At 50.8% G+C, this 14,572-nt stretch overlaps 2 protein-coding genes across 2 annotated transcripts; both read right to left on the bottom strand.

Moving 5' to 3' along the window:
- Positions 1-232: 232 nt before the first annotated feature.
- On the bottom strand, positions 233-4,589 carry CLEC4G (C-type lectin domain family 4 member G). Its single transcript, XM_081233185.1, has 9 exons — positions 4,505-4,589; positions 4,061-4,162; positions 3,687-3,740; positions 3,434-3,496; positions 3,193-3,297; positions 1,593-1,682; positions 1,226-1,374; positions 1,007-1,122; positions 233-721 (listed from the first exon to the last, which is right to left on the bottom strand). The coding sequence occupies exons 1-9, from the start codon at positions 4,557-4,559 to the stop codon at positions 583-585; spliced, it is 873 nt and encodes a 290-aa protein (XP_081089311.1). The 5' UTR covers positions 4,560-4,589; the 3' UTR covers positions 233-582.
- Positions 4,590-8,907: 4,318 nt separating this feature from the next.
- CD209 (CD209 molecule) lies at positions 8,908-12,041 on the bottom strand. The gene is made up of 8 exons (XM_081232886.1): positions 11,922-12,041; positions 11,667-11,741; positions 11,464-11,550; positions 11,015-11,164; positions 10,723-10,800; positions 10,328-10,479; positions 9,725-9,837; positions 8,908-9,315 (listed from the first exon to the last, which is right to left on the bottom strand). Exons 1-8 carry the CDS (start codon positions 11,959-11,961, stop codon positions 9,174-9,176), a joined length of 837 nt encoding a protein of 278 aa, XP_081089012.1. The 5' UTR covers positions 11,962-12,041; the 3' UTR covers positions 8,908-9,173.
- Between the last annotated feature and the right edge of the window lie 2,531 nt (positions 12,042-14,572).

The raw sequence follows: 14,572 nt of genomic DNA, 5'->3' as shown, positions 1-14,572 counted from the left end.
GTCACTGGTCATATTGTCCCAGGGGTAGGGATGGGGGTCAGACTCATTCCTGTGTCCCCAGTGCCCTACAGCCCCTGGCCCAATGCAGGTTACCCACTGGGTTTGGGGGGCATCATAGGCCCCTGAGGTCAGGGTCACTCACATGGGTGACATCAGAGTCTCTGAGATAAAGCTTAGGACAGCTAACCAGAGCCAGAAGCCAAGATTCATTTCTTATTTATTTATGCTCCCTCGGGCTGTGAAGAAAGCTCTCAAAATCCCTATCTTTGAGGCCTTCCACCTGCATGGTAAAATACAAGTAAATCAAACAGCTCCATCCCTGAGTTATTTGATCTTGGTTAGGGAGGGCAATAGGGTCAGATCACAGGGCTGGGGAGCTCAGATTTTGGAGCGGGTGGAGACTAGGTGAGGTCCATGGGTGAGGGGTTGCAGTGAGGCTGGAGCGGAGGTTTCAGAGTGCGGTTACTGGCGTACGCTGTGGGTGGGGTGGGAAATTAATGGTGGTGGGCGGAGCCAGGACGGTGAGCGGCTCAGGCGATTGGACAAGTGCCAGTGGGCGTGACTCTGGGGCACTGGGGGAGGTCAGCAGCTGAGCCTCTTCTCACAGATCCAGCTGTCGTCCCTGTTGTCGCACGGTGCGTCATTCCACATCCCCGTGCGGAGAATCATGATGCAGTCCTCGCGCCCCAGCGAGTCATTGGGCTCCCCCTGATTCCAGTGGCTGCAGTGGTTTGGCGGAGGTGTTGCTGGGAGGCTAGGCTGAGGATGGCCATGGAGTCCAGCCTTCCTTTCCGGGGTCTAGCCTGTTTATTACTTGGGGCTAACCTAGACATCCTGAGGGTCTAACCTGAGCACACGCACCTGGGATATAAGTTCCTAACCCCAGAATTTAACCCTAGTCACTTCCTGGGGTGTAGCCCGCCCATCCCTAAGGAGGCCCTGAGATCTGGCCGAAGCGCTTCTCCTAGGATCTGAACTGTCAGCCTCCCCAAGTCCCTTCCCTCACCTGAAGCTGAGCGGGACTCCGTCCACCCACTGGTAGCCCTGGATCCTGCGCGCCCTGCGCACGGCCCTCAGGCCCAGCCAGTAACCGCGGCCACCAGTGTTCCGATTTAGGAAGCCCTGGGCAAGAGGGGAGACTGAGCCACGCGTCCGTCCCGCCCCGCCCCCAACCACGCCGCCTCAGGTAAACTCCTCCCCGCCCCCCAAAGCCGGAGCTGCGCACCTGCTCATCCAGGCCCCCGACAATCACCAGGTGCGCTCTGGCGCCCTCGCAGTGGCGCTGCGCCTCCACCCACGTGGCCCGTTGGGTGGAGAAAAGGTAACAGGAGCCCTGGAATGGCAGCCACGACTTGGGGCACTCCCCGCAGGAGTCTGCAGGGTGGCGAGGATCAAAGAGGTGATTTGCTCCCAAATGGAGCATATGGTGAGGATTGGGGAGGGGAGTGTTGGACCCCTGGGCTCAGGGTCGGAGCCACTGAGACCAGGCCAAGGTCAAAGGGTGGGGCCAGGCGGATCAGGGAACCCTGGGGCCCAAGGGCGGGATCCACTTGTCCTCGCCTCCCCCCTTCACCCCTCCGGATCGTGCTCACTGTTCCCGAGCCGGACTCCTTCCAGCGCTCGGAAGAGCTCACTGCGGATGTTCTCACGGTCCCTACCGGCTTCAGCCAAGCTCTGGGTCACTGCGAGGTAAAAGGAGTCCAGATTATAGCTAGGCTCAGCATCAATAATAAGGTCATGATTAGTTAAGGTCAGCATCCACTTCCGTGGTCATTGCCAAGGTCAAGAATGACATCACCCATTTTTGGATTGGGTTGTTTGTTTTTGTTATTGAGCAAACAACCCAATCCAAGAATGGGCAGAAGACCTAAATAGACATTTCTCCAAAGAAGATATACAGACTGCCAACAAACACATGAAAGAATGCTCAACGTCATTAATCATTAGAGAAATGCAAATCAAAACTACAATGAGATATCATCTCACACCAGTCAGAATGGCCATCATCAAAAAATCTAGAAACAATAAATGCTGGAGAGGGTGTGGAAAAAAGGGAACCCTCTTGCACTGCTGGTGGGAATGTGAATTGGTACAGCCACTATGGAGAACAGTGGTGCAGTGGTTGAGAGTCCGCCTGCCAATGCAGGGGACGCGGGTTCGTGCCCCGGTCCGGGAAGATCCCACATGCCGCGGAGCGGCTGGGCCCGTGGGCCATGGCCGCTGAGCCTGTGCGTCCGGAGCCTGTGCTCCACAACGGGAGAGGCCACAACAGTGAGAGGCCCACATACCGCAAAAAAAAAAAAAAAAAAAAAAAAAAAAGAGTCATGTACCACAATGTTCATTGCAGCTCTATTTACAATAGCCAGGAGATGGAAGCAACGTAAGTGTCCATCAACAGATGAATGGATAAAGAAGATGTGGCACATATATACAATGGAATATTACTCAGCCATAAAAAGAAACGAAATTGAGTTATTTGTAGTGAGGTGGATGGACCTAGAGTCTGTCATACAGAGTGAAGTAACTCAGAAAGAGAAAATCAAATACCGTATGCTAACACATATATATGGAATCTAAGAAGAAAAAAAAAAGATCATGAAGAATGTAGGAGTAAGACGGGAATAAAGACACAGACGTACTAGAGAATGGACTTGAGGATATGGGGAGGGGGAAGTGTAAGCTGGGACAAAGTGAGAGAGTGGCATGGACATATATACACTACCAAACGTAAAATAGACGGCTAGTGGGAAGCAGCCGCAAAGCACAGGGAGATCAGCTTGGTGCTTTGTGACCACCTAGAGGGGTGGGATAGGGAGGGTGGGAAGGAGGGAGACGCAAAAGGGAAGAGATATGGGAACATATGTATATGTATAACTGATTCACTTTGTTATAAAGCAGAAACTAACACACCATTGTAAAGCAATTATACTCCAATAAAGATGTAAAAAAAAAAAAAAGAATGACACGACGGTCAAGGACTGTTATAGCTGGGTAGGGTCCACTTGTGGTTGGGGTTAGGAGTTGCAGTCAAGGTCAGAATCCAGAGGTCAGGGGCAGGATGGAGGACACGACTGGGGTCAATGGTCAGGATCACAGGACAGGTGGGGGTCACAGAGGGGTCCGGAGGTGAATCAAGGGTAGGGTAACAGCCGGGGTGAGGGGTGAGGGATCATGGAAATGTCCCGCCCTCACCGCGCTCGCTCAGTTCTTTTAGGGTGCTCTCCTGCTGGATCAGCTTCGACTGTGCCTCTCTAAGCTTGGTGCGCACGGTCTGCAGCTGCGCCTGAGTCCCCAGGCCTGGGAAGGGGGGCGAGAATGGCGGCGGGACATCTGAGACCAGCCCACCGCCCCCGCTACGCGCCAGGAGCCCCGCTCCCACTCGCCTCCTCCAATCCCGGCCACAAGCCCCGCCCCCTCTGTCCACCAGTCTCACAGCAGCTATTGCAGGCTCGGACCTCCTCCTTCAGGACACCCAGCACCGCCGTCTGCTTCGAGGCTGGAACGATCCCCCGTCCGCCCCACACACTCCAGGTCACCCTCGGGGACTCACAGGACCCTGCCCAACTCCAGGGCCAGCCTTGCGGACTGTGAGGTCCCCACCGACCCACCCACTACCCCGACACCAGGGTCCAAGACCCTTCCGCCCCCGAACTTTGGGGACCCAAGACCCCCTGTTCTGCACGTACAGTTTGTCCTCAGCAGATTCTGTTGGCCAAGCAGCGCCCCGCGCTCTGTGGAGGCTGCGGAGAGAGGGGGACTCGGGAACTCTCCCCGCGGCCCGAGGGGTGCAGGGACCCTGATCACCGGACACAGAGTGGGTGGACAGGCGTGCAGCGCACGTGATGTGCACACACCGACAAAGGACAAACACATTCACAGGCACATATGCACACACGTGGACTTGAGGATATGGGGAGGGGGAAGGGTAAGCACACAAACTCGTGCTCACACTCAGACCCAGGCAAGGGCCTGGGACCAGGCTGGTGTGCTCAGGGACGGAGAAAAGGTCTATGTCCCCAGGGGGGCTGGACATGACCTCCCCCATCATCCAGTCACTCACCCCTGGAAATCAGGACGCTCAGAACGAGGGCCCACAGGATTGTGACCACCAAGACAGCCAGGGCCAGGAGGAGGGGTCTCTGTCCCCAGCGTCCCCAGTGCCCTGGGATAACACGGATGGATTCCTGAGTTCCTTCTGAGTTCCTCTGGTACCAGGACCACCCTGGATCCCTGGGCCCTGAGGACTGAGCCCTGGATGCTTGGGTTCCTCCCAGGAAACTGAGATTCAGAGAGGTAAGGTAACTTGTCTGTGGTCACACAGCCCCTAAGTGGCAGAGTTGAAATTTGAATCCAGGTCCAGCTGGCTCTAGGGCCTGTGGTGTCTCTCCTGCACTCACTACTTAGGCCTTCTCTTGGCTGATCCTCTCCATTCTCCCATCAAACCCGAAACCACTGGTCAGAGAGGGACCCAAGGGGACCTATGAGGCAGCCCCATTGCTCATACCTCCGGGGACCTCCTCCAGCCTGCCATCCCACCTGCTGTACCCGGCAGTGTCCATGGTGATCAGGCACCCAGCTCTGGGAGTAGATATAAAAGTAGCCCCATCCCTCTCCCCGCCCCACCCACCCTCTTCCTTCCTTCCCGTCTCCTGTGTCTCAATTCCTGGTACAGAGAACCACTGACCAATCACAGCGATGGGCCCTTTCTGGGCTCAGCTGAGCTGGGCTGGGCTGCAGTAAGGGTGGGGTGGGGAGGAGAAGTGGGGAGTTGAGGGGGGTTGAGGGAGAGTAGAAGGAATGGGGGACGTGAAGTGTGTGTGGGTGTGTGTGTGTGTAGTCCCAGGCTCTTGGGCGCCCAGCCCCAGCCCCGGCCGTCACCAGCTACGTGTTCCAGCAACAATTTCCAGGCTCTGCTGGGGCTTCACTTTGGAGCTCGGTCCGCATCACCTATAGGTCTGGCGTTCGCCTTCCTCCTGAGAGGGACAGGCTGAACCCAGCCAAGTTCAAGGCGGCTCCCTGCGGGTACCTGAGTAAGCCCCTTCCGGTGTGCCCCCCCACCAACCCCACGCCAGCTGCTCATGGCTCCTCCACTCCCCTGCAGGTGCCTGCCAGAAGCTACCTTTGACCCTGACCTTCATTCAGTCCTCTTCGACTAGAAGGGAGAACACAGCCAGTTGTTCCATGGAGGCCAGCTAAGCTTCTGGACTCTACTGTTGGGTGTGTGTGTGGGGTGTCCATGTGCAGCTTCTAGAAGCCTCTGTTTTTCTCCTCTGTGCAAAGGGGGACAGTGACAAGGCCTCCCTCCAAGGGATGCTGTGATAAAGAAATGAGGTTATGCATGGCAAGCCTTGGCACCATCCCCAAGCACAAAACCCTCCAAATGTCATTCATTCTTTCAACGAATATTGGACACCTACCACATGCCAGGCATCGATCAAGGAACTGAGGATACATCAATGAACTAAAGAAGAAAATTCCTTTTTTCTTGGAGTTAACATTCCAGTAGGGGGTAGGGAGAGACAGACAGTCAATAATGAACATAATTAAAAGGTAAGTTCGAGATTGGTTCAAGATGGCAGAGTAGAAGGATGTGCTCTCACTCCCTCTTGTGAGAACACCGGAATCACAACTAACTGCTGAACAATCATCGACAGGAAGACACTGGAATTCACCAAAAATGATACCCCACATCCAAAGACAAAGGAGAAGCCACAATGAGATGGTAGGAGGGGCGCTATCACAATAAAATCAAATCCCATAACTGCTGGGTGGGTGACTCACAGACTGGAGAACACTTATACCACAGAAGTCCACCCACTGGACTGAAGGTTCTGAGCCCCACGTCAGGCTTCCCAATCTGGGGGTCCGGCAATGGGAGGGGGAATTCCTAGAGAATCAGACTTTGAAGCCTAGTGGGATTTGATTGCAGGACTTCGACAGGACTGGGGAAATCAGAGACTCCACTCTTGGAGGGCACACACAAAGTAGTGTGTACGTCGGGCCCCAGGGGAAAGAGCAGTGACCCCACAGGAAACTGACCAGACCTACCTGCTAGTGTTGGAGGGTTTCCTGCAGAGGTGGGGGGCAGCTGTGGCCCACCAACGGACAAGGACACTGGCAGCAGAAGTTCTGGGAAGTACTCCTTGGCGTGAGCCCTCCCAGAGTCCACCATAAGCCCCACCAAAGAGCCCAGGTAGGCTCCAGTGTTGGGTCGCCTTAGGCCAAACAACCAACAGGGAGGGAACCCAGCCTCACCCATCAGCAGACAAGTGGATTAAAGTTTTACTGAGCTCTGCCCACCACAGCAACAGCCAGCTCTACCCACCACCAGTCCCTCCCATCAGGAAACTTCCACAAGCCTCTTAGATAGCCTCATCCACCAGAGGGCAGACAACAGAAGCAAGAAGAACTACAATCCTGCAGCCTGTGGAACAAAAACCACATTCACAGAAAGATAGACAAGATGAAAAGGCAAAGGGCTATGTACCAGATGAAGGAACAAGATAAAACCCCAGAAAAACAACTAAATGAAGTGGAGATAGGCAACCTTCCAAAAAAAAGAATTCAGAATAATGATAGTGAAGATGATCCAGGACCTCGGAAAAAGAATGGAGGCAAAGATCGAGAAGATGCAAGAAATGTTTAACAAAGATCTAGAAGAATTAAAGAACAAACAGAGATGAACGATACAATAACTGAAATGAAAAATACACTAGAAGGAATCAATAGCAGAATAACTGAGGCAGAAGAACGGATAAGTGACCTGAAAGACAGAATGGTGGAATTCACTGCTGCAGAACAGAATAAAGGAAAAAGAATGAAAAGAAATGAAGACAGCCTAAGAGACCTCTGGGACAACATTAAATGCAACAACATTTGCCTTATAGGGGTCCCAGAAGGAGAAGAGAGAGAGAAAGGACCCAAGAAAATATTTGAAGGGATTATAGTTGAAAATTTCCCTAACATGGGAAAGGAAATAGCCACCCAAGTCCAGGAGGCACAGAGAGTCCCATACAGGATAAGCCCAAGGAGAAACACGCTGAGACACATAGTAATCAAATTGGCAAAAGTTAAAGACAAAGAAAAATTATTGAAAACAACAAGGGAAAAACGACAAATAACATACAAGGGAACTCCCATAAAGTTAACAGCTGATTTCTCAGCAGAAACTCTACAAGCCAGAAGGGAGTGGCATGATATACTTAAAGTGATGAAAGGGAAGAACCTACAACTAAGATTACTCTACCTGGCAAGGATCTCATTCAGATTCGATGGAGAAATCAAAAGCTTTACAGACAAGCAAAAGCTAAGAGAATTCAGCACCACCAAACCAGCTCTACAACAAATGCTAAAGGAACTTCTCTAAATGGGAAACACAAGAGAAGAAAAGGACCTACAAAAACAAACCCAAAACAATTAAGAAAATGGTCATAGGAACATACATATTGATAATTACCTTAAACATGAATGGATTAAATGCTCCAAACAAAAGACACAGGCTTGCTGAATGGAAACAAAAGCAAGACCCATCTATATGCTGTCTACAAGAGACCCACTTCAGACCTAGGGACACGTACAGACTGAAAGTGAGGGGATGGAAAAAGATATTCCATACAAATGGAAATCAAAAGAAAGCTGGAGTAGCAATACTCATATCAGATAAAATAGACTTTAAAATAAAGGATGTTACAAGAGACAAGGAAGGACACTACATAATGATCAAGGGATCAATCCAAGAGGAAGCTATAACAATTATAAATATATATGCACCCAACAAAGGAGCACCTCAGTACATAAGGCAACTACTGACAGCTATAAAAGAGGAAATCGAGAGTAACACATGGGGCTTCCCTGGTGGTGCAGTGGTTGAGAATCTGCCTGCTAATGCAGGGGATGTGGGTTTGAGCCCTGGTCTGGGAGGATCCCACATGCCACGGAGCAACTAGGCCCATGAGCCACAACTACTGAGCCTGCGCGTCCAGCCTGTGCTCCGCAACAAGAGAGGCTGCGATAGTGAGAGGCCCGTGCACTGCGATGAAGAGTGGCCCCCGCTTGCCACAACTAGAGAAAGTCCTCGCACAGAAATGAAAACCCAACACAGCCAAAAGTAAATTAATTAATTTAAAAAAATTTTAATAAATAACAAAAAATAAAGTACCTGAATAAATAATTGGTTCAGGGCTTCCCTGGTGGCGCAGTGGTTGAGAGTCCGCCTGCCGATGCAGGGGACACGGGTTCGTGCCCCGGTCTGGGAAGATCCCACATGCCGCGGAGCAGCTGGGCCCGTGAGCCATGGCTGTTGAGCCTGTGCGTCCGGAGCCTGTGCTCCGCAACGGGAGAGGCCACAACAGTGAGAGGCCCATGTAACGCAAAAAAAAAAATAATAATAATTGGTTCATTAATCAATGAACACATAGATAGCTAGACAGACACATACATACCTATATTTATTGTATATATGTACTTTCCCAACCAAAATTACAAACTGATTCAAAACTGTATCTGGGGGCTTCCCTGGTGGCACAGTGGTTGAGAGTCCACCTGCCGATGCAGGAGACGAGGGTTCGTGCCCCGGGTCCAGGAAGATCCCACATGCCGCGGAGCGGCTGGGTCCATGAGCCATGGCCACTGAGCCTGCGCGTCTGGAGCCTGTGCTCTGCAACAGGAGAGGCCACAACAGTGAGAGGCCCGCGTACCGCAAAAAAAAAAACAACAAAACTGTATCTGGGAAATAAAATACACAGTAGTAGAGAAAAACATATTGAAAAAAGACAATGTCCTAATGTACATCAAACAGATTATCAAACTATAGTAACTGGAAAAAAAACTATAGTAACAAACAGTGGCAAGGAACAAAAATAAGTTCAATGGGACACATAATGCAATGTATGACTTTATTAAGGGGATGTCATGGGGGGGCTGAGGCGGGGCTGAGACCATCAACAGATGAAAAAAGATGGTCTATAGCCTACGGTGGGATGGGTCTTAGAGGATAAGGGGGTCTCAGAATCTCCCTCAGGATCTCGAAGACCTCCGTACAGGAGGGGGATGGGAATTCACCAAAGGGAAAAACAGAAACAGATGGGGCCTGAGAGAAACCAGCAGACCACATGTCTCAGTTGCCTGATCTCTGCAAACCGGGACAGGGTGGGGTGGGGGGGAGGCAGTGACCCTCAGAGGGCTGGGCAGGGAGCCGGGGGCTTCTCACAGATCCAGGAGTTTTGTGTGCTACATTTGACATCATTCCAGCCATCGTTGTACAATTCCACACAGTCCTCATCTTTGTGGTTGTTGGGTTCCCCTTCTTTCCAGAAGCTGTGAACCCCATGAGAGCTCTGAGCCCCCTATTCCTCCCAGAGGCCACCCCCCAGGCCCCCCTTTGGAGGAGCTGGTCCCTGGGCTTTGGCAGTAAATTGCCAAGAACCAGCCAGAGGGTGGTGAGGAGTTTGGAGGCAGGGTTTTGGAAATGTGGGTTAGGGTTAGAATCCACCTCCATTAGCATCAGCTCTGGCAAAGTTAAAATGCAGATTCTTGGGCCCTTACCCAGGCTTACAGAATCCGAGGCCCCCACCACTACCACTGCCACCCCCAGAATGAAGGCAGGACTCTGCATCTTCACCAAGCTCCTCAGGTGAGACTTTCCAGTCCCAGAGTCTGAGCAACCCTGCTTTGAAGGAGGGGTGTCCCTGCCCACACCCTCGGACCATTGTCACTGGGAGGTCACCTGAGTTGGAGGGGGCTGTTGTCCACCCATTTCCAGGAACCCTCATGGTGGTGGTCACTGAGGCCAATCCAGGTGGGTTTATTATATCTGACATACCAAATCCTCAGGAATTTCTGGGGGTGGGAGTGGGGGAGAGGGGTATCAGGAGGAAGATCCCTGAACGCCACGCGTCCCATGTCTGCCCACGTTCCCATGGTCCCCTGCCTCCCATGGAAGTTCCTTTCACAGCCTAGCCTATAGCCCCTACTCCAGTTGTATGTGTTCACATGTGCATGGAGGCTGTGGATGTGTGTTAATATACATACATGTGTGGATATGTGTTAACTTGTGTCTCAATTGACATACATTATGTGTGGTCTCAAGGGTACTCTGAATTCCTTTTCTGTCCAGACATGGGCTCCTCTCAAACATGTTCTTCTCTCACTTGACCTTCCTGAGTCCATTATGTTTCCTCCTCCAGGAAGTCTTCCCTGACTGCCTGTCACTTCTCACCCCCATCTACTCCCTGGACCTCCATCTCTCAGAGGGCAGAGGAGGGCAGCAGAAAGCTCTTTGTTGACCAGTCATATGGCCCAGCCCCAAGGGGAACCTTGCCCCGCCCACCTGCTCCTCAGAACTCTTGATGATCACCAGCTGGGCCCCAAAGTCCTGACAGGAGGAGACAGCAGATTTCCAGTCACTCTGAGTCCAGGAGAATAAGTAGCAGCTCCCCTGGAAGAGTTCCCAGTTCCAAGGACAGGGACGGCACAGGCCAGCTGGGAAGGAGGAATGGGGTTGGGACAGAGAGGTCACTTGGCTCCTAGGCCCCAGACACCTGCATCAGATCTTGGGAAACTAGGGCCAGCCCCTGTGTTCAGCTGTCAGCTCAGTCCCCAAGAAATCCATGAGAAAGATCCCAGCTCTGCCCTGCCCTCCTCAGCGTGGCAGCCATAGAAGGTGGGTCCCAGCCCCACCCACAATCCTGTGACTTCCTCTTGACCTTGGCATGGGACCCTTACCCAGGGTGGCATTCATCCAGGTCAGGTGCTGCAGGATCTCCTCCAGGTTTGATTGCATCTGCCCCTGTGCAACATCAACTGGAAGGAGAGGACCTCAATTATTAAGCACCTACTGTGTGCCTGGTGCAGAGAGGGCCCCATGAGAGCATTATGTATGGATCTCACAGGAACCTGAAGAGCCCATGACACGAAGAAACTGAGGCTTAGAGAGTGACTTGCCCAACATCGCCAGCCCCCAGGACCTCTTGCAGGGCTCCAATCCCCTCCCCCACTCCTGCCCTCTCTCCTTCACCCCTGGTGGTGATGGCTGGTCCAAGGTCATCCTCCCTCGGAGCCCCATCTCCTCTCTGACTCCGGAACCCGGCGTCCAGCCCCTCATCCAGGCTGTTGTTCTCCGCGTGGTGGTCCCCCAAATCTCTCTGCAGGAACTGGATCCTGGAAACTACAACAGAGCAGAGAATTCCCCCTTTATGAGCGCCGACTCTATACCTGACCCGGTGCCAAGTCCGGTTTCAAGGTCTCAGGGAAACTAAGCTCCCCATAGGGGAGGATGCACTGCATTTCACGTGAGGAAACAGGATCAGAGAGGGGGAGTAACTGGCCCATGGTCACACAGAAGGTGACACGGAGCCCAAACGCCCCAGCCCTAGTAGGTCTGGGGAATGTGGAAAAGGGCAAAGACCATCCCAGAGAGAAAATCCAAAGGGACCCAGGACTCCAAACCCCCAGATGCTGACTCACCTTGAACCAGGGTGGTCAGCTGGAGCATGAAGAAAGCCAGTGAGATGAAGAGCAGCAGGGGAAGCAGAGGGTTCCGGGTCAGACACCCTGTAGGACCAGCAGATGGGCAGAGCTTGGGGCTCAGGGGCAGACCCTGTCCCACCCCACGCCCAACCGCCCCCTTCCCCAGGAGCTGCCTGCTCCTGAACCAGCCACTCTGGTACCTGCTGAGCTCCTCAAACTGTGTAGGAGTCCAGGGTATCTCTCAGGCAATCTCTGGCCCCCAAATGTCTCCTCCTCTGAATAGGACAGAGCACATGCAATTGAACTTGGAAGGCTGCTGAGCCCTCTCTCAGAACTGCAAGCTGGATACCAGACCCTCCCCCTTCCCTGCAAGCTGAAGGTCAGGCCCCAGCACCCTCAGGACACTGGGGCCCTGTCATCCCCACCATCACCCCAGACTGGGGGTCCAGCCTCACCGGAGCCACCCGGTTCCTTGGGGTTACACATCTCTGCCATCCTCCTTTCCTCTCTGCCCCTCTTTCTAACTCCTCGCTGAACTATGGTTTTTATAACCCCACGTATTTCCCTCTGTAGCCCTTCCTCAGATCTGTTCTTTCCCAACTCAGGAAGAATGAGGAACAGGATGGGGATAACACTTCCTCTCAGAAAAATCCGGGGAGGGATAAAGCGCCTGACACAACTGAGAGGTCAGTTAGGATCGGGCAGAAGCTGTGCAGGCAACTTTGGGGCCAGAAGGCACTGTTCCAACCCTTATCCAGTCCTGGGACCTTCAGCCTCACATTCTCAGAGCCTCAGTTTCCTCAACTGTGAAATGGGACAATTACCCTGCCTCACACTGTAATTGTAAGGTTTAATACAGTGCACTAGTAGTAATGGGTATAAATTGCCTATTCTAATGATGAATACTCAGAAATAACAGCACTTAAGCATATGCCCACTGTTCCCCCTGGTGTGTGTTCTCCCTCACTGTAGCAAGTAATAAGCCCAGATTTGTTAACCACAGGTGTGTTCCTAGTGGTCTAATAGTTCTCACAATAGCCCTATGAGATAGGTAGTTACTATCCTGCTTTACAGATGAGGAAACTGAGAAACAGAGAGGGCAAGCAACTGCTTGAGGTCACATAGCTCAAAAGCAGTGGGGCTGGGAGTTGACCCATGAGTCTCTGCTTAACCACTACACAAAGCAGTTACTTTTTTCTCCTTTGTAGTTACTAAGTATTTTGTAGAGAGTCACTTTGAAACTTTGTGTATTGAGCTTCCAATTTATTTCTGTATGGACCCTGGTCTCCTATCTGATGCAATTGGGTGTATGTTACAACCTTTTTTTTTTTAATCTAAAGTGAGTTTCTTGGGGCTTTCCTGGTGGCGCAGTGGTTAAGAATACACCTGCCAATGCAGGGGACACGGGTTCAAGCCCTGGTCCAGGAAGATGCCACATGCTGCAACTATGCCTGTGCACCACAACTACTGAGCCTGCGTGCCACAACTACTGAAGCCTGCGTGCCTAGAGCCCATGCTCTGCAACAAGAGAAGCCACCACAATGAGAAGTCTGTGCACCGCAACCAAGAGTGGCCCCCCTCGCCACACTAGAGAAAACCTGTGTGCAGCAACGTAGACCCAACGCAACTAAAAATAAATAAGTAGAACAAATAAATTTATTTTAAAAAATAAATAAATAAAGTGAGTCTCTTGTAGACAGCATATAATTGGATCATCTTTTTTATTCATTCTGTCAATCTCTACCTTTTAATTGGAGAATTTAACTCTTTTATATTTAATGTAATTACTGATAAGGTAGGGTTTCTATCTGCCATTTTGCTATTTGTTTTTCATGTCTTATTTCTTTTTCGTTCCTCAATTCCTTCGTTACTACCTTTTTTCATGTTAAATAGATACTTTCTTCTTTTTTTTAAATTGAAGTATAGTGATTTACAATGTTGTATTAGTTTCTGGTGTACATCAAAGTTATTCAGTACATATATATTCTTTTTTCATATTCTTTTCCAATACAGTTTATTACAAGATATTGAATGTACTTCCCTGTGCTATACAGTAAATCGTTGTTGTTGATCTATTTTATATATAGTAGTTTTTTATATAGCAGTTCACCCTTTCCAGCATTTTTTTTTTTTTTTGGCCTACATTGGGTTTTCGTTGCTGCACACGGGCTTTCTCTAGTTGCGGCGAGCAGGGGCTGCTCTTCATTGCAGTGCGCAGGCTTTTCATTGCGGTGGCTTCTCTTGTTTCAGAGCACGGGCTCTAGGATGCTCAGGCTTCAGTAGTTGTGGCCCACAGGCTTTGTTGCTCTGCGGCATAAGGGAGCTTCCCTGACCAGGGCTCGAACCCATGTCCCCTGCATTGGTAAGCAGATTCTTAACCACTGCACCACCAGGGAAGCCTTCCAGCATATATTATTTGTAACTTTTAAATTTTATTTTTTTAATTATTTATTTATTTTATTTATTTTGGCTGCACCAGATCTTAGTTGCAGCATGTGGGATCTTCACTGCAACATGTATTGCAGAATCAGTTCCCTGACCATGGATTAAACCCGGCTCCCCTGAATTGGGAGCTAATAGTCTTACCCACTGGACCACTAAGGAGGACCCCTGTAAATTTTTAATGGTGGCTATTCTGACTGGTGTGAGATGGTACCTCATTGTAGTTTTGATTTTCCTTTCTCTAATAATTAGCAATGTTGAGCTATTTTCATGTGCCTATTGGCCATCTATCTGTGCATCTTCTTTGGAGGAATGTCTATTTAGTTCTTCTGCCCATTTTTTTTATTCTCTTGTCCTTTTATTTAACCAGTTTTTTTTAAATAGATCTTTATTGGAGTATAATTGCTTCACAGTACTGTGTTAGTTTCTGTTGTACATCAAAATGAATCAACCATATGCATACATATGTCCCCATATTCCCTCCTTCTTGAGCCTCCCTCTCATCCTCCCTATCCCACCCCTCTCGGTCATCGCAAACACATCTCCCTGTGCTATGCTGCTGCTTCCAAGTAGCTAAATATTTTACATTCAGTAGTGTATATATGTCGATGCTACTCTCACTTTGCCCCAGCTTCCCCCTCCCACCCCGTGTCCTCAAGTCCAT

Source organism: Mesoplodon bidens (assembly GCF_964165515.1).
Source record: "Mesoplodon bidens genome assembly, chromosome: 4".
In the NCBI taxonomy this organism is placed as follows: domain Eukaryota; kingdom Metazoa; phylum Chordata; class Mammalia; order Artiodactyla; family Ziphiidae; genus Mesoplodon; species Mesoplodon bidens.
Note: the sequence above shows the minus strand (reverse complement) of the source record. Positions and strands in the feature narration are given on the sequence as shown.

What these genes read in the sequence shown, in the direction of transcription:
- CD209 (XM_081232886.1), bottom strand. Translation starts at nt 11,961, where the DNA reads ATGGCAGAGATGTGTAACCCCAAGGAACCGGGTGGCTCCG. An exon ending in ACCAGCCATCACCACCAGGG is followed by an intron (nt 10,801 to 11,014) that starts GTGAAGGAGAGA and finishes CTCTCCTTCCAG; the next exon opens with TTGATGTTGCACAGGGGCAG. An exon ending in TCAAGAGTTCTGAGGAGCAG is followed by an intron (nt 9,838 to 10,327) that starts GTGGGCGGGGCA and finishes TCCCACCCCCAG; the next exon opens with AAATTCCTGAGGATTTGGTA.
- CLEC4G (XM_081233185.1), bottom strand. Translation starts at nt 4,559, where the DNA reads ATGGACACTGCCGGGTACAGCAGGTGGGATGGCAGGCTGGAGGAGGTC. An exon ending in GAATCTGCTGAGGACAAACT is followed by an intron (nt 3,497 to 3,686) that starts GTACGTGCAGAA and finishes GGATCGTTCCAG; the next exon opens with CCTCGAAGCAGACGGCGGTG. An exon ending in TCGGGGGCCTGGATGAGCAG is followed by an intron (nt 1,123 to 1,225) that starts GTGCGCAGCTCC and finishes CCTCTTGCCCAG; the next exon opens with GGCTTCCTAAATCGGAACAC.